The 17,932-nt window shown below is 41.7% G+C and overlaps 1 protein-coding gene across 1 annotated transcript in view; it reads right to left on the reverse strand.

Moving 5' to 3' along the window:
- Positions 1-483: 483 nt before the first annotated feature.
- Cdk15 (cyclin dependent kinase 15) overlaps positions 484-17,932 on the reverse strand; it is an 89,564-nt gene continuing 72,115 nt past the window's right edge. The window contains exons 12-14 of the mRNA XM_076865944.1: positions 13,956-14,095; positions 3,092-3,235; positions 484-926 (exon numbers count right to left, since the gene is read on the reverse strand). Coding sequence (XP_076722059.1) covers positions 3,126-3,235; positions 13,956-14,095 — 250 coding nt within the window. The 3' untranslated portion in view covers positions 484-926; positions 3,092-3,125. The remainder of the gene's footprint in view (positions 927-3,091; positions 3,236-13,955; positions 14,096-17,932) is intronic.

Genomic DNA, 17,932 nt, shown 5'->3' on the forward strand with positions numbered 1-17,932 from the left:
TTAATTGGTCCTCCTTTTTCTTCTGAAGGATACATAGAGGTCTCTGGTTTCTAGGCTACTAAATTTCCCAAAATGAAGTTAGAGTTTCCCTGGTTTCTTTTAAAGTCATTGCAGTAAATGGGGGTAGCCTTAGTCAAGACAGATCTCCTTTAACTCCAGGGCTATGTGTGTGTGCACACATGTGTGTCCAATAGTGCAACTTGGCTTGAATGACATTTGTGGACTCTGCTCCTGTCTATTCAGTATCTCCACTGTCAAATGGGAGCTAAGGTTCCTCATCACTGTCACCATAGACAATTAGGATTCTGAGGGAGACAGTTTGAAATTCAATTCTAACCAGTGGCTCAATCCAAACTTGAAATCTGTGTGGGGTGGGACGGCAATGTGTTCTGATAGGGCAGGTGGTGAAGGAGAAGCGCCCCCTACCAAGGCATAACAACCAGTCTTAAGTAAGTCCTTTTGTTGATGACTTTATCCAAGAGACCATTTTCCCTGGAGACTTTTCTCAACTTTAGACTAATCCTTTCCTGGCCACACAAGTCCTTTTGTTGGGGGACATTGTAAGTGAATATAAGAGGGACAGCCCTCTATAAGCACCAGCTCTATCTACAAATTCTTTCAACTGCCAGTTTCCCATCTGTCCTGTTGGGAAATTGACTTTCTGGCCCAAGAATCTCTCTCAAAACAGATGAAATTGTTCAGAAGTTCTCACTCAGAGAACCTTAGTTTCTGCCCAGTGTTTGAGCCAATCACTGTTAAATTCTAGGCAATGACCATAACAATCTTCTGTGGCTTTTTCTTTGAGTATTATGAACCATTGCCTTGAATATCATATTTAAAATATCCCAGGTGTGCAGTATGGAATTAGATTGGAAGCTTCTTAGTAAGCTGAAGCAAATGAAAACTGAGGCAGCATGAAAACAGCCCTAGAAGGGAATAAAGAATAAATAAGATCAAAATAACGAACAACAATATATAGTTTGAGTCAAGAAAACCCCGTTAAACAGTATTGCAAAGTTTCTAGTGGTAAGTATACGAGGCAGTATATTGCCCCTGATAAAAGAACTGAGACTTAAAAAATAATCCAAATCTAACTCTGGGTGTACAAACTACAGTTTTAACTCACCCCAATCCACTACTCACAATGCTTTGAAATAACATGTGAACAGGGCCCACTGCAGTGCCTGGCACATGGAATGCATCCAGAGAATTTTAGTTCCTTCCCATTTCTCCTATAGATAGCAGTAGACATTTTTTTTTTTTTTCATGCCTGAAACTGACATTTTTAAGGATCTATCATGAGTTTTAATTTTGAGGAATTGCTGCCAGTTACCAAATCCTAACACCTCAATTTACATTTTGACTCTCCTGAAAAGTGAATATTTTAACATAAATTCAATTCAGTGGAAAAGATTTACAGGCCCCCAGTGTCTGTGTGATTACAGCTCTTAGTCTCTTTAACTCCAGCACTCTCAGATTTTGCAGATCCCAAGCCATTTATTAAACAGTTTAATTGCTCTAGCTTTTCCCTCTTGTGGTTCATCTCCTACCGGTTTTATCTCCTTACATTAGTCTCAAGGCCTAGGGATATCATGAGAATACTCCAATCGAGACTCAATCTGCTTCTTCCCTTCTTCAGTCGCTGGCACAGGCACCAAACTTGACCAGCTGCAATTAATTGATCTTCTATTGTGACTAATTTATGCCTATAGGTGACAATTCTTTGTGCAAAGTCACTGTAGATCGGAAAGGCAAGGTTATCTCCCCACCTTCTGGCTGCTAAGTAGGGCCAAATAACATAACAACAGCAATTGAAATCACCATGATAATGCTAAGGACCACCACCATCTGAGACCATTTTCGTTAGTATCTTTGATCATTTTATGAAGGGCACATGCTTCACTTTATTGATTGCAGTTGAAGTTCATCCAGCTCTCACACCTAGGTGGTTTGATGTGGCATAATTAAACAATAAAAACTCTGCTCTAGAAAATATTTTTCTTGAGGAATACCATGCTATTGCATTGCCAATTGTAATTCCAGTTGTATATTGTCAAAATACAAACTTAACGTATTTCATAAAATACTCTGGGGAATAGCTCTAACTCTAAACTTCCCTGTTCTTTGAAGTCTAGATCATTGTTGAAGAGCCAGAAGGCAGACATCCTTGATGTACATATGCCTTTAAATAGTGACAGTCAAAGATAGAGATCCAAGAGAAAGACAAAGAGAAATCCAAAGAGCTGAATCCTGCCATGTGAGTAAGTTGGGTGTGTGTGTAGGGAATATGTTGGTAATTACCATCTAGGCCCCAACAGCTCTGTTAGCAAGCACGGCCCAGCTGTGCCCACCAAATGGATGGTCAGATTGTAGTATAATGCTTGTAGTTTGGGACATAGCCAGGGTCACCTCAAGAGCTGGCTGGCCCTATACATGAGTTTCAGCTTGACTTCTCTGTCTAGCCTCCACAGAAGAACCATGTGGGAAGTGCTCCTAGGGATGTCTCTACTATGGTGGCTTTTGGGGTTGTCCCACCTGGTTTTTGGTTCCTATTGGCAGAATTTCTTTTAGAGTATGGTAGCTTTGGAAAAATCCTCCACAATATCACTTCCTCCTTGAGATTACCTTGGAAGGTCATTTGTACCATTAAGGTGACTACTTATCCTAGTTTACCAGGGACTGTGCCAAATTTAGCACTGAATGTCTAGCATGGCAGGAAACCCCCTGTTTGGGACAAACTAGGACGATTGGTCACCCTTTCTTATGGTCTTGCTTTGTCAGACAGCCACCTAAGGAAGGGGAAAACGAGGTCAGTTGTAACGTTTTGTCCCAGCTGCATGGGCCAAAGGTGTCACAGTGATCTGGAAGCTTTCTACAGAGCCCCACCATGCCAGGAGTGAGAGAGACAGGTGATATACACTGTCCTCTTCCCCAGGGTAGGAAGTATGATAATGGACGTCTGAGGCATAGGCCACCTGTTCCTCAGACCCAGAACAGAGATGCTCTGAACTGGTGAATAATGTTCTCTCTGCCTGGAGGCAACTGCTTTTCAGTTCTGTCCATAAGGAGCCTCCTTGTTGGGATCACTCACCTGGAAGAAATCTTGGTGACTCCACTCCTTCTTTTCACCAGCATTTGCTAAACCAGGCTGGGTGGTGACCTTTCTGGTAGGAGGCCAAAAGGTCACACATTTCTGGTTTTAGCCTCACTCCTGAAACTGTAAACAAAGACTCTTCTGTAGGGAAGAAAAAAAAGCACCAACATATTATTTCCTGGGATGTTTCACAGTATGTTATATTTTTATGTCTGTTGTAACATTCGTCACCTGAAGAGATGTCAAAACACAAGCCAGACTTATTTACAAGTGATTCATAGTGACTCAAGGATGACTCACTTTACCAAATCTACTAATAATCGTCAAGTTCTTCCTACTTGACTCAGGTCACGGCGTATTTACCAAATGAAGACTAGGGCAAGGTAGGGTGCTATGCGTGGCAGATGGTAAAAACAGAGATTGAGTTGGGAGAGACCTACAGACACAAGCAAGGGCGGAAAGTGAGGTGCAAACAAAAGAATTTTGATAATCTGTCCCCTTGGGGAACATCAAGAAAGAGCGTCACCAACCTGGAAAAAGATCAAAATTCAGAATTCTAAGTCCAGTTCTCCGTTGGTCCCTGCTTCCAAAATCCAAGAATCCAAATCCTTTTATATAAAATGGTACAGTATTTGCTTACAACCTCTGCAGATCCTTCTGTATACTTCAAATCATCTGTAGGTTACTTATAATACCTAATATAATACACATGCTATGTAAATAGTTGCTATATATTGCACTGCTTAAGGAATAATAACAAGAAAAACAGTACATATTCCGTCCAGATGTGAGTTTTTTTTCCCCTGAATATTTTTGATCTGTGTGGTTGGTTGAAACCAAAGTCGGTAAACCAACTGATGAGGATCCTTTGGGCACAGAGGTCTATTGTAAGGTTTCTGTTGGACGTGTGTATGACTTCTGTGCCATCAAAAAGTTAAAAAAATATATATATAAATAAAACCACTGTCAATTAGGGACAATTGGTATTTGGTTCATTGAGCACACTGGCAGTTTGCATGTCCACAGACGCCTGTTTTTATTAAGCGCCTATTGTTTCTGAGTGCTTACTAAACTACAGTTATGGGCCAAATCCTCCAAAAGTTAACATTTAAGAGTTCCATCTACAAATGGGGAAAACAGAAATTCCTGGCAGATTGCTGTAAATTTAAAGAAGTGAACATATGCAAAACACCTTGAGGAGTTCCTGCCATACAATGTTTCTAATAAGTAGTAGCCATTGTTAGAAACTTTAACAATGGCACCAAAGCAAATCTACTATAGAGCTTGGTCAGGTTTCCTCCAAGTCTCACAATCAGCACAAACCTGGGTAGCTCAGAACATTTCACAACTCTATAAAGAGAGAAATTTCTATGTTTGGCTTGCCACATGCATAAAATGTCTTAATGATAGTGTTTGCTGGAAGATGCTCTCACCCAAAGGATAGAAATAAACCTGCAATGCTGGCCCTGCCTCGCTTGGCCAGAAAAACTTTCTTAGATGCTGTGGGGAGTCTGTGGCTCTTACTTCTTTGGTTTGGAATTATATATTTGCTAGACTAGAAAGGGGAGACAAGTTTTGTCAATATGCATTTGACATCCCCACAGGGACATTATAATATGCACTTTTGTAGTCAACTTTCTTTTAGCTCATGTCATAGCATGAACAGTTAAATGGCTAAAATAAACAGTGTGTACACTTTACAGGTGATGCTCAAATCCAAACAATGTTGGGAACTTCTATGGGGGAGAAGTCTCCGTATGCCTTGGGGACAGTGGTGTGAAAAGCTGGGATTTCCCCCAGGCTTCTTTGCCTATCAAAAGCAGCTCCTCAAAAACACAGAGGACTGCGAAGAGAGGGAAGGAGGAAGAGAGAGACAGAGAGAGAGAGAGAGAGAGAGAGAGAGAGAGAGAGAGAGAGAGAGAGAGAAGGAGACAGACAGAGAGAACAAACAAGGAATCAAAAGGATTCTGGTTTGACTGTGGACTGCCAGGCTCTCCTTCCCAACTCAGAAAAAGAAAAGAGAAAGGTGGGAAAGAAAAAGAAAGAAAAAAGCCGTAGAGCCGCTCTTCTTCTTCAGCAATCTCACAAATGCAAAACCTTCCACTCTGGTGACTCCTCATTAGCTGACTGAATCTGACAGCATAATTATCGCAGCTGCTTCGCGCTTAGAATAAATAAATACGAAAGTGGGTGTTTAAAAATTTTTTTTTGAGATGAGAAATTCAGTCATCTCGACAAGTCAGTAGGACAAGTTTATTTAAAACTTTTAGATTCTTATGTATTTAGATCATTTCGGAAGGAGATAATGAGATAGTTGTCTTTCATTCTAATTGAGTTCCCAAGCTCAGGGCTGTTGGCTGTCACCCCTTTCAAACTTTGCTTTAACTTTCCTTCCTTTAGAAATCTGATCCTGGTGTCTCCATTTACTCTTCCTGGGCTGATAACCTGGAGAAGGCGCGGTGCACTGGAGTGCAGAGAGTGACTTAATGGGATTGAGAGGCTAAATAACCTTTCACAGGAAACAAGATAATCAAATCCCTTTTACTTGTCTGTAATGGCGAAAGGAAAAAGCGTAAGTTAAAAAGAAAGCTTGGAAATTATGCCATCCTTTCAAAATGTCTTGCCATTCCCCTCATCACATCGTCTTTGCACTATGCTTACATATCATCAATCCATCAGCTGGGGTTGCTTAGTGCATGCAATTATTCAGAGTGCACACGTAGTCCTGACTAGGCGGTAATTTTAGCTCATGTGTATGTATAGAGGCTTCATGTCTTCAAAGCCCAAAGGATCACACAGTACCTTAAATTGAAGCTGCTAACTAACAAGGAGTGCACTTCCGACTCTGACTAGGGGCACGGCACATATGCATTTCCCATTAAAGCAGATGATCTTTCCTTTTAAAATTAATTAATGCCTATTTATCTTTCCTCTCCCTCCTACTTCTCGTTCTCCTAGGATTACACTTACATGAACCAGTGAGCTAAAAGTTTTACAAAATAAACATCCTGTTCCATTTGGGGTAAGGGAAACTTGTGTTGGCCCACTGTGCAGATGGAGAAATTAAGGTTTATGAAGGCCAATAGTGCATGTTGGTTAAATGGGGGAAAAAAGAAGAAAACATAGGTATTTAACTCTCAATCTAGAACCCAGGCTCCCCGTACCATTTTGTTTTAATCAATTCTTTTAAACAATAAAAATAATTCAATATCAATTTTTAAAAAAATTTGAAAGGGGAAAAAATAATCTACAAACCCCCTAAACTGGAAGAACATTTTAATTTTTGTGTGCTAACTTTCAGTTTTATTCATAAGTATGGTAATTTTCACAGGTACATTATAATTTTGTATTCTAGTTTCTTGCAGCTCATGTCCCAGCAGAAGCATTTCCATAGTACCGCACACCTCTGTTAATTATGTTAATTGGCCGCATGGAACTGTATGTTGAATCAACATACACTTTCCCCAATCCTTTCTCTAGTGTTTAATATTTGAACTTGTTTCCCTCATTTTTATTTTATATTTGTAAAAACCTTATAGATACCACTGCAATGAACATTTTCATTAACCTAGTTTTTATTTTATTTTATTTTTTCCTATTCAATCATTTCTTTGAATAGTTTTCAGGAATAAAAATACAGGGTAGAATAGTTGATGGTGTTTGATTTCTAATGTAATAAATCAGGCAGGAACCACAAGTCTGCATGATTTCAAATTAAAAAAAATAAAGTAATGGAAAAAACCCCAGCTTTTTGTATTGATTGTTTTGATTACATACATGTCAAAACTGATCAAATTGCATGCTTCAAAATATGTGCATTTTATCGTACTTTAGTTTTACCTCAATAAAGCTATCAAAAAAAAAAAAAAAAAAAAAAAAAAAGAACCCAACACAGGGTAGAAGGGTATGACCATTTATTTGTGTGATTCCTACCCTGATGCTTTGCAAAAATTGCCCCAGTTTACAGCAGAGAATCATTTTACCACAACCTCACCAGCCCTGGGAGTCATTAGGTAAAAGGGAGAATTAACTAACTTAACAGTTATTTGTGTTTATTTAACCCCTAGTAAAGCTGTCTGTTTATTCCATGTATCGGTATGCTCTTTTTGTTTCCTCTTGCATAAACTGCTATTTTATGCTTTGCCCCATTTTCTATTTGATTCCTGATGTTTGTCTTGTAAAACGGAATGAGTTATAGAGTGAAACAAAAACCATAACCAACACTGAAGTCTTAAAACCCAAGGGTGACTGTGTATGTTATTATAAAAAGAAAAGAAAAAGAATAGAAACTAAGATCAGATGGCACTGAGGAAGGAGTCAGTGGTACTGGGCTGTGAGTCTATTAAATCTAAAAGTGAACCTTCAAGTGTTGCATATTAAACATATTACCTAGGGACGTTCGGAATCTTTCCCAGGAAGATTTTAAACTAAACATAGAACATGAGACAGCAGAAAGGGCAGGGACTGGGAATCCAGCTCTTGGTTCCGCTCCTGGTTTTGCTCTGAAGTTCTTAGGAGGTCTCTACAAGAGCAATATGTGGTGGGAAGAGAGTGGGCTTGGAGTCTGATGTGAAGTCAGGTTTAGACCCTACCACTCACAGCCATAAATTAAGCAATTGGCCTCTCTTAGTCCAATTTCCTAATTTCTGTAATATGAAGATAATAATCCTAGCTTCATCGATTAGTATATAGTTTGAATGAGAATTATGTAAAGTACATGGATGCTCAATAAAAGGCAGTAATTACCATTCTGCCCTGGGTGTCAGCAACCCATCTCTGTAATGAAGGTATAGAACAAGTAGTCTGCAAGTCCTTTCCCTTTCCAAGGGTCTCTCTTTCCTCAAAATTTCATCCTTACTTGGAGATTCTTTCAGAACATAATGATAACAAATTTAACCAATTTAAGAGCTTGCCAGGGCAGAGGGACTTGGTTTACCCAGCTGTCTCCTAGCAACAGTCTATGCAACACCATAAACCATATCTCAAAATAAACCATATTTCAACCTGAGACTTCCTCTACTGTATTGTAATACATTGAGGACAACTGTTGAGTGTAGAAGGTATGAATAAGTGTTTTATGAAAGCCATTTCCTAATTTGTTTCTTTTCTTTCTTTCTTTCTTTCTTTCTTTCTTTTTTTTTTGTACCATGAATTGAATCCAGGGTACTTGACCCCTGAGTCACATACATCCCCAGCCCTATGTTGTATTTTATTTAGAGACAGGGTCTCACTGAGTTGCTTCGTGCCTCATCTTTGCTGAGGCTGGCTTTGAACTCTTAATTCTCCTGCCTCAGCCTCCTGAGCCACTGGGATTACAGGTATGTGCCATGGCACCCGGCACTCAATTTATTTGTTTCTTTTCTTTCTTTCTTTCTTTTTTTTTTTTTTTTTTTTTTTGTGGTGCTGGGGATTGAACCCAGGGCCTTATGCATGCAAGGCAAGCACTCTTCCAACTGAGCTATGTCCCCAGCACTCCCAGTTTGTTTCTCAATGTATTGTTTTTAAAGTACTGATTAATGGAGGATTTGAAAATTGGAGAGAGTGGTGTAAGGTATGTTGGAAACCCCTAGAAACTGTATAAAGTTCAGACAGCTGGCTCAGAATCTGCCTTCCCTCTTCCCTACCACCTTCAATTCCTGAAACCTGGCCTCCAGAATATTCTGGTTAAACTCTGAGTAAACAGACAATAAAAATGATAAATGAAATAAATCTGAAATCACATAGAAGCATATAAGTTAAACTTCACTAGTCAATGTTAAAGAGTGTTTAAGAGTGTTAAAGAGTGTTGCAAGAATATACACAATGATAAAAGTAAAAATTACCATGGTATATGAATTAAGATTGTGCTACTATTATTAAAATGAAGACAGCTTTAGGATGATATTACATGGTTTGAAGAGGAACATGACATTCCTTTCCCTGGATGTCCTTTCTCCCTGGCCCTCCAGACTCATCATCTTTTAGGACTCACTCTTTCAAAGTCATCCTGGATCCCCACAGCTGGCTTTAATCTGATTAATCTCTGCTTCTCGGAGCATTTAAATATGTTATCTGATCTGTAATTGTTTACATACTTGTCTCATCTCCTTAATAGTCGACTGGAAGCTGTTTGAGGACAGGGTCCATGAATAACTCATTTGTATCATTTTCAAAATCACAACTAATAGACACTTGTAAATCTTTGTTGAATGAACTGGAACATAATTCTCCCACTGTATTAGAAAGCTGAGTCTACACTGGGTTCAGAATCTTTGAGATAAGCAAAATAATTGGAATGGATTAACAATAGACTAAGAAAGTGGAAAAATCAGCTGGGTGTGGTGGTGCACGCCTATAATCCCAGTGGCTAGTGAGACTGAGACAGGAGGATTGCAAGTTCAAAGCCAGCCTCCACAACTTAGGCCTTAGTGAAGCAACTAAGGGAGACCCTGTCTCAAAATAAAATATAAAAAAGGGCTGGAGATGTGACTCAAAGTTTGAGCGACCCTGTGTTCAATCCTGGGTACCCCCCCCCGCCCTGAAATAAAAAGCAAAAAGAAAGAAAGTGGAAGAAACAATCTACATTTGGAAACAACAACAAAAATGGTGGAAGATATTCAGCCTAGAGAAGTGACCTTTGGGAAGGGATATCACAGGGATTTTCCAGTACATTAAAGTAATGTTAAAAGAATTTGTTTAGAGTAAAACAAAATATGGTTTAGATTTTAATGGGGCAATCTGAGTGGGGCTTGCTGAAGAACTTGAAGCATATAGGTATTAGGGTGGTGTAAAGACGGGCAGGGCAAACGCCATGCCTCCTTCCACCCTGTGTGTACAAAAGTACATGATGTGGCACATTGTTTTCAGAAACTTACTTGTGAAACAACTGCAAGCTTTTAAGTTTTAATTTTTTTTCCCTAAGATGCTAAAATCTGTTTTAAAGGAGAAGGGGGATTTAGTACAGGAAGAGGAACAGTAGACACTGAAGCCTGGGATTTGGAGAGAAAATGGGACCAACCCAGAGAGAGAGAGAGGGAGAGAGAGAGAGAGAGAGAGAGAGAGACAGCCTTTGATGTCTTGACAATCAAGGATGGTGGCTTAAGGACCAGACTCTTAAATCATGTGGCATTTGCTGCCCCAGATTAAAAAAAAAAAAATACTTTTCTGGATCAGTGTGTGTAATTCAAAATGGCTAGGTTCCAAAATCAGTCTTAACTTTCCAAGGGCAACATTTGGAAGGCTTCCTGTAAAGACCAGAGTGGAGCCAGTTTCTAGAAGGGGCAGCTTAATGATTTTCTACTCCCCCCGCCCCCAGATCATTAAGCAGTGCTCCTTTCCCAGAGCCCAAGTTCATGCTGGGGGCAAAGGGAATTAAGTGAAGAGGCTGAACCTGCAGCTAAGATTAGAGAGTTGCCAACAGCCTAATTTTAGGTCCTTGCTGCCCCAGCTGACGTGCTGCACTGCTGGCTCAGCCAGGGGGACCACAAGTGTGGCCGTAAGCTGGTGCCTGAGTGGGGAGAGCGGCTCCCTGGCCATCTGCAAAAGCAATTAGTTTGATGTTGGGTGTGTTTTGAGAGGGACTACCAATAATTTCTCCTTCAACAAATGTTTCTTCAGGTGTTCAAGAGTCAATGAGGGAAAATGTCAGAGCTTGGCTGAGGTTCCCACATGCTTTCCATTCCCGTATTCACGCTTTTCCATTTAAGAGCCATCTCCAAAAGGGAACGAATCCTGGAATTCCTGGTTTTTCATGGCAAATAACCCTCTGATAAATTTCCTCTGGCTCTGAGTGGACTGCTACAATCTAGAGAAAATGTTATTCGGGACTTGGTTTGATGAAAATCAAGTTGGCTGGATGTGGGAGCTGTTCTTTTGGGGGGAAAGGCTAAGCCAGGCTTCTGCTGAGATTTAGGCTATTCCTTTGCCCTCCACATATTTCCCAGGCACAGGTTTCATGCTTTAATTGTCTTCTTCAGAGGGCAGACAATAATAGCTGGCATCTTCCAGATCAAAGGGGAAACAGAATATATTTTAAAGTGACAACTCTGTTATCCTGCAACCAGAATAATAAATTGATATAAATATAAGCTCCTAAATGATTCCATACTCAAATGCTACCAGAGAGTAAAATTTCTTGCATAATTATGGTCAGAAAACTCTCCTTACAAATCACCAACGAGGGCGTACCTCATTTTTGCTAGATTCTCATGCCTGGGGCAGCAGGTGATGGAGATTTTATGTCCCTGCAGGTTGGGAACTGTGATTACCCACTGGTGCTGTCTATCTGCAAAAGAGACTCTTAACAAAGGCTCTTTGCCAGAGGCAATGAAAAAGCAGACTGGCACTGCCAGGCCCAGGGAATGCAGCCCTTCGTGGATAATGCGCCCTTGGCAAGGGCCACTGTATCGAAGGTGCACAAACTGGCTTCAGGGGCTTCTCTCTCTTCTTCTACCTCTTTTACCAATTTTCCTGGTAGCGTTGCCTTTCCTCTCTACTTGTCCCCTGTCCTAATGTCGATCTGTCTCTTTATGTATTTCTACCCCCTCCCCATAGCATACATGCACACGCAGGGGCACATGCACACACACACACACATATGCACGTGCACGCACACACACTCGCCCCCCTCCCCTGTCTCTTGGCGCTGGCCCTTTCATCTTCTCCCTCAGGGATTCGAGATGTCGCTGCAGGAAGTGCTTGTCCGCAGAGGCAGCAGCAGCAGAGCCCTGTGGCTTTGACAAACCTCATTTAATTGGGAGGAAGCCAGGAGAATTTGAAAGAACTGAAACATCCACGAAACTCCTTTTATCAGGCATAATTTAAACTCTGCATGGAAAAACCCCTATATGTATAAAGAAAAGTCAACTTCCCTCCTGCTGCGAGCACCCCTCATCTCCCCCCAGCACAGGCAGGCTCCTGCAAGATTCCATCTTTTCATTTTTCTAAAAGTGTCAAAGTAGATTTGGGCTCTGTGGCTGGGTGAACAGAGAAGGAATACAGATTGTTCTGTCTCTCTCACCCTTGCGCGCACACACACACACACACACACACACACACACACACACACCTCTAGACATACATGCACCAGGGCCCCTCTGTTGGTGGCTTTGCCAGGAAGAATCAAAACTCAAGTTTCCAACAACACATCAATTGGACAGTGATTGTTTCTTCCTAATTACCCTTCATCAAGAAAAAGCTGGTGCCCAGAAAACTTTGAAGATCCCCCAGCAGTTCTCAGAATAATAGACCCTGGAGAGGGCTGATGGGGGAGGTTTCTTTTAAGTGGGGAGAAGGGTGTGTGTACACCCAAGCATGGACACTTGCACGATGTGATGGAGTTAGGAATCCCAAACCCCGAAGAAGAAAGCTAAGAAGGAAAGAGCTAGGGGCTGAGGTTGGGAAGAGGGGATTGGGATGGGAGAGGACAAGGTGGGGCTGAAGTGGGGCAGAGGTGCCAGGAAGGAAGTGAGAACTGTAGGTCGGCCTGCCACATCTTTCATTCCACCCACATGCCAAACCCTGTCCCTCCCCTCCTTTTGAATTCCATTTCAGATTCACCTCCAGCCTAATCCATCTCACTTGAATTATTCCAGTTTCTCCAAAGAACTGCCGTTAGCACACGCAGTCCTGAACATCTGCAGTTGATTACGCACAGATTTTAGCTGTTTAGATATGATTTGTGCTAATATGTGTACGAGGGTGCCCTGTTTCCTCTTCCTCACCCTCTTTTCCTCCCACTCCTTGAGGCCAAGGACAAGTCTCTTGTTTTCTTCAACTTTTTATAGCACTTCATATGTTCTTGACACTTATGTCAACTTAATAAATTCGAATGACTGATTCTTCCTACAAGGGTAAGTAAGACATTAACCCCAGTTGTATGATTACAGTTATTTTTGGAGAACTTAAATGACTCACTTTAATAATAAAATTCCTCAACAAGTCCCAAACTAAGAGTTTTGAACTACTGCAGGACAATGACACAGATACAGTGGAACTGCAAACCCTGGCCACTTGGACCAGACTGTGTCTACACCTCCTGGGCAGTAACTCCTCACCCCACTGCACCCCAGTGAACCTCATTCCCCCTGCCCCTCCTCCCATCTCAGTCCCCTCTTCACAGTCTGAACCCCTAGACCCTCTTGCTTTCCTTCCTTTTCTCTGCCTCAGGATGCCTAAAAACTGTTTTCAGTTGAATGGTGGATATTTTCAAAGAAACCCCACCTAAGGACAGTCCCCTCAAACAGCCCAGACCTTGACCACAATGCCCACATCCTCCTTATAGCCCTTCCTGGCCACATTCTGAGGAACAAGAGGACAGCTCCAACCACATGACCCCTCATCAGATTTCAGATTTGGAGGATGACTTCAGGCCCAGGCAGCAAAGGCTGATTTCAGGGTAACTTGCCTCTCCAGCGGGCAGCTGGCCTGGGAGGGTGCTTCCCTCCCCCCAGCGCCCCACCTCCACACTTCCTTCTGCAGCATCATGTTACCAATCAAGAAAGGCCCAGCTCTGCTCTCTGACATATCCATGTCACCTATCATCTTACTCTCTATGGAAAGAGAGAAGGGGCTTGTTAGAAATTTTGGTTTTGCTTCTCCTGGCAGATGCTAGCTAAAGCAAACAACTCAGAGGGAACTTTCATCTCGTCCAATTTCTAAGTGTAAGTTGTGTGTTTGAAATGTTGGATCCTTGTCACCTCTCTACCAGTGCTTCAGGGTTTTAGAGAATCTCATGCAAAACTCAGGCAAGATTCGGTCCCATCTTGCATTCCTGCAGGCAAATTAATTATTATCTTCATTTTATGATTTTATGATTCTCCAGGTTGAACACTGAAGACATGGAAACTTAACACCCATGCGCATGCACACACTCCTCACTCACCATCAGGAAGCTGGTACAGCTGGGAGGGCAAAGCACTGAAATAATCATGGCCCAGTGCTTCCTGGGCGGAGACCCGGTCTCTAGGAAAGCCCTTCAACATTTGGGAGGCCAAGTCTTCAGCTTCAGGAACCCTGCCCAGCCTGGAAAAGGGGGAGAGAGAAATAGAATTTCTCCAAGGCCTTCATCCTGGAAAATAAAGGTTGGGGGAGGAGGGGGAAGGATGTGTGTGTGTGTGTGTGTGTGTGAAATGTATAAAAAAGGAAATGGCTAAAAGTATAGAAAATGCTAGATGTAGAATAATGTTTCAAAAAGAACTTTCCTGGGATTACCACAATTGTTGGAGTAATAACCTTCATCCTGAAATTCTTATCTGTCCTATTACTAAGATTAAGGGGGAAAAAAAATCTCAAAGTTCTATCCTTCAGCTTGCCTGCCCTCCATCATGTCTCTGGGCACCATGTACACGTAAAGGACACTGTTTTGTAATTATAGAAACAGAAATATATAATTAAGGATTCTTCTTGGATAGACACAGCAGCCTCAACCAAGCGGAAAAGCCCAATTGACAATGCTTTCTAGGTCTGGACTCCAAAAGCATCAAGCATGGAACCCTGGAGGGAGAGAGGTGATTCTGGAGGGTGAAGCTCGAGTGGAAAATTCAATTATTTATAGTGTTTCTGAAGCTCAGCCCCAGGGTTTTTAGCTGGGAAGTCCTCTTCGTTCTTCCTGAGATAGATAGAGCAGAACAAGAGAGATAATTAAGCACCCAAATCACACGAAGGATGAGTTTTTAACTTGACTTTATGTTGAACTGTATATTTGGAGATGAATAAAATAATTTACCAAACAATTATTATGTGCTAGTGAGTGGTTGGCTCTGGGGGGTATGGGGCAAGACTGTCTTCTGGCATCTTGGTCTAGTAAGCCAGAAGTTCACCAAATTATCACAAAAATGCATAGAGACCATTTTGAAGAAAAGGCTCCTGCTCTAGTCTGAATGCTTCTGTTTTTCCTGAAATTCTTAGGTTGAAATCTAATCACCAAGATGATGGTACTGGAAGATGGGGCCCTTGGGAGGTAATTAGATTATGAAGATAGAGCCTCATAATGGAATTAGTGCCTTTATAAAGGAGACTGCCCCTTCTACCATATGAGGACACACCAAACAGACACCATCTTTGAGCACAGAGTTCTCACCAGTTACCAAATCGACTGTGGCCTTGATCTTAGTCTTCCCATCTTCCTGAATTGTGAGCAATAAATTTCTGTTGATTATACATTATATAATCGCAGGTATTTTATTATAGCAACCCAAATCAAGACAGCCCTGGTACCTGGCCCAGAATGGGAGAAGGCAGTCAGGGAAAACTTTCTTTCTTTCTTTTTTTTAAAAAAAATTTTTAGTTGTAGTTGGACACAATATCTTTATTTAATTTATTTTTTTATGTTGTGCTGGGGATCAAACTCAGAGCCTTGCATGTGCAAGGTAAGCACTCTACTGCTGAGCCACAACCCCAGCCCCAGGGAAGACTTTCTTGAGGAAGTGACATTTGAGCTGAGAGCTGAAGAACTGGGGACAGGCAAGGAGAAGGCATTGCTGCAGAAATCTCTGGTGCTCATTCAGAGCCTGGAGTGGAAGGCAGAAGAGTGAGTTTAAAGAAGGGAATCAAGGCTTAGTGACTGGCCTGGAAAAAAGAGAGGGAGAGGCGCCTGAAATGAACCTGGGGAGAGTGGTAGGGTAGGGGACGTCCTTCCTGTTGCCTATTTACTTACAATGCTTTAAAGTTTTTTGCTTATCTAGTGCCTATCATTTAAGTACATCCATCTCTACAAGCCACAAATAGGTTTACAAGTAGAAAGCCACAAGAGGGAAAACTATGCAGATCCTGGAAGACAATTAACCACAGGACTGATGTTTGACATTCAAAATTAAATTGCATGGTCATGAAACAATCAAGCAAAAAACAGAGCAGCTTACTTAACATCAAATTCACATACCAACTTAGAGCAAAAGCAAGAAAGTGGAGACTTCTTCCCTCTACATTCCATGGTGCTGGGATGCTGGAGGTCTTGGTGCACATTTGTAATTTGCCTAATTTTTGCACTAGGCTTGCATAAGAAGTTTTCAGGTCCCTGATTTCCATGACATAAGACTGTTTCTGCAAACAGATTACTATCCTCCAACACAGGAATAAATTCTTCATAGACAAGATGAAGAAGAAATTTGGAAATCCCCAGTCCTTACAGATTTCCAGGTCAGTTAGGACTAAAAGGAGCCTGAAGGAGGAGGACTGAGGAGGTCTGGCAGGTATACTCTCCATTCAGGGTGCCGAGCCCAGTCTTTGTGATTATGTCAAACACTGTCTATGAACCCATCATTCAACATATGTTAAATCTAGTTGTTCTCAGAAGAATGAGACAGTGGTTTTAATTTCTTAGCACAACCTGGCTCTAAGTATGAAAATCTCCACCCCTGTTGCTGCCATTGATCTTTGCAGCACAGGATGAGCCTGGTTACCTTGAGCTTAACTGGGTTTTTTGCTTTCCCCCCAGCAACCATAGAAAGGAAAAGGGCAGGAATGGAGTAGGTAATTTTCTTACTGCTTTCAGTTTAGGACATGGTAAAGTAGATGCCCACAGGAAGCAATCACTGGCATTAGGAAGAAACAACATCAGAGAAGCTGTCTTACAATTTGCTAATCAGTCTAAAGAATGTGTCTTACTAGGTCCACATTAAAGAGGTCACCATCAAACCCCTAGCGAGAACCTGTGCCCATTTACAGGCCAGAGCATAGTTCCACCACACCTCTGTAGGAATTATGTAGAAAAGTCATGAAAAGTCAGCTGCTCTTGATTTAACCACACTAACAATTGAATTGTGGATTCAGTTGGCAATCCATAGAGACCTGTACACAAAGTGAATCCTGACTCCACCAGCTACCTAACTGGATGACCTTGGCCAGGTTAGTTAGCATCTCCGATCCTCAGTTTCTTCCTCTTTGACATGAAAATGACATTTGTAAGGATTGAATGTAATGATATAAGCAGCACTCTGCTAAGCACATAGCATGTAGCTCACCTAATGCTACTGCTCTTTGCAGGGCTCTTTTGAGCATCAAGAATTTTCTCATGTGATAATCTAGGCCAGCACTGCCCGAAAGAACTTTCTACGAGGAGCCAGGTGCCATGGTGCACACCTGTAATCCCAGGAAGCTAAGGCAGGAGGCTAAGATAGGAGGATCACAAATTGGAGGCCAGCTTCAGCAACTTAGACCCTGTCTCAAAATAAAAAGAGGTAGGGATGTAACTCAGTGAAACTCCTGGGATCAATCTCCAATACTGAAAAAAAGAACTTTCATTGATGATGGAAGTATTCTATTTCTGCTCTGCCCAATATGGTAGCTACTGCACACATATGGTTCTTGAGTCCTTGGAATGCTGCTTGTGCAACTGAACAACTGAACTTTAAATTTAATTTGGAATATTTAAGTTTAAATAGCCATGTGTGACTAGTGGCTTCTGTATTAGCACAGCTCCAGACATTATCCTTGTTTTGAGAATCTGAGCAGAGAAAAGCCTGAGCAGAGGCAAACCACTGCCATGGGCAAGGGGATGGGCAGAGGTGGTAGGAGTTGTGTAGTCAGAAAAGTCAGAGTAGGGATTCAAGTCGTGCTTGGCCCAGAAGGAAGGGCTGGTGGGCAAACAGCAGGAGGCTGCAGCTCCAGACAGCATTAGGATGCCTCACAGGTGTGGAGGTACCATTTATTTTGAAAACCAATAGTGGAATGAAAGCAAGCCATGGGCAGTGTGAAAATCCAAATGTTTCTGGCTAGGGGTTAGGGAACCTGACTATACTGGCAAGAGAAAATGTGAATGAAATGATAAGCAGCAATTCTCTGGAAGCTTCCCCTGAGTTAATGAGGAGTTTCAAGTCATCCTCCCAATACAAGGTCCTGTGGTAGTCCATAGCTTTGTTT

The sequence above is a fragment of the Callospermophilus lateralis genome, chromosome 9 (assembly GCF_048772815.1).
Source record: "Callospermophilus lateralis isolate mCalLat2 chromosome 9, mCalLat2.hap1, whole genome shotgun sequence".
NCBI lineage: Eukaryota > Metazoa > Chordata > Mammalia > Rodentia > Sciuridae > Callospermophilus > Callospermophilus lateralis.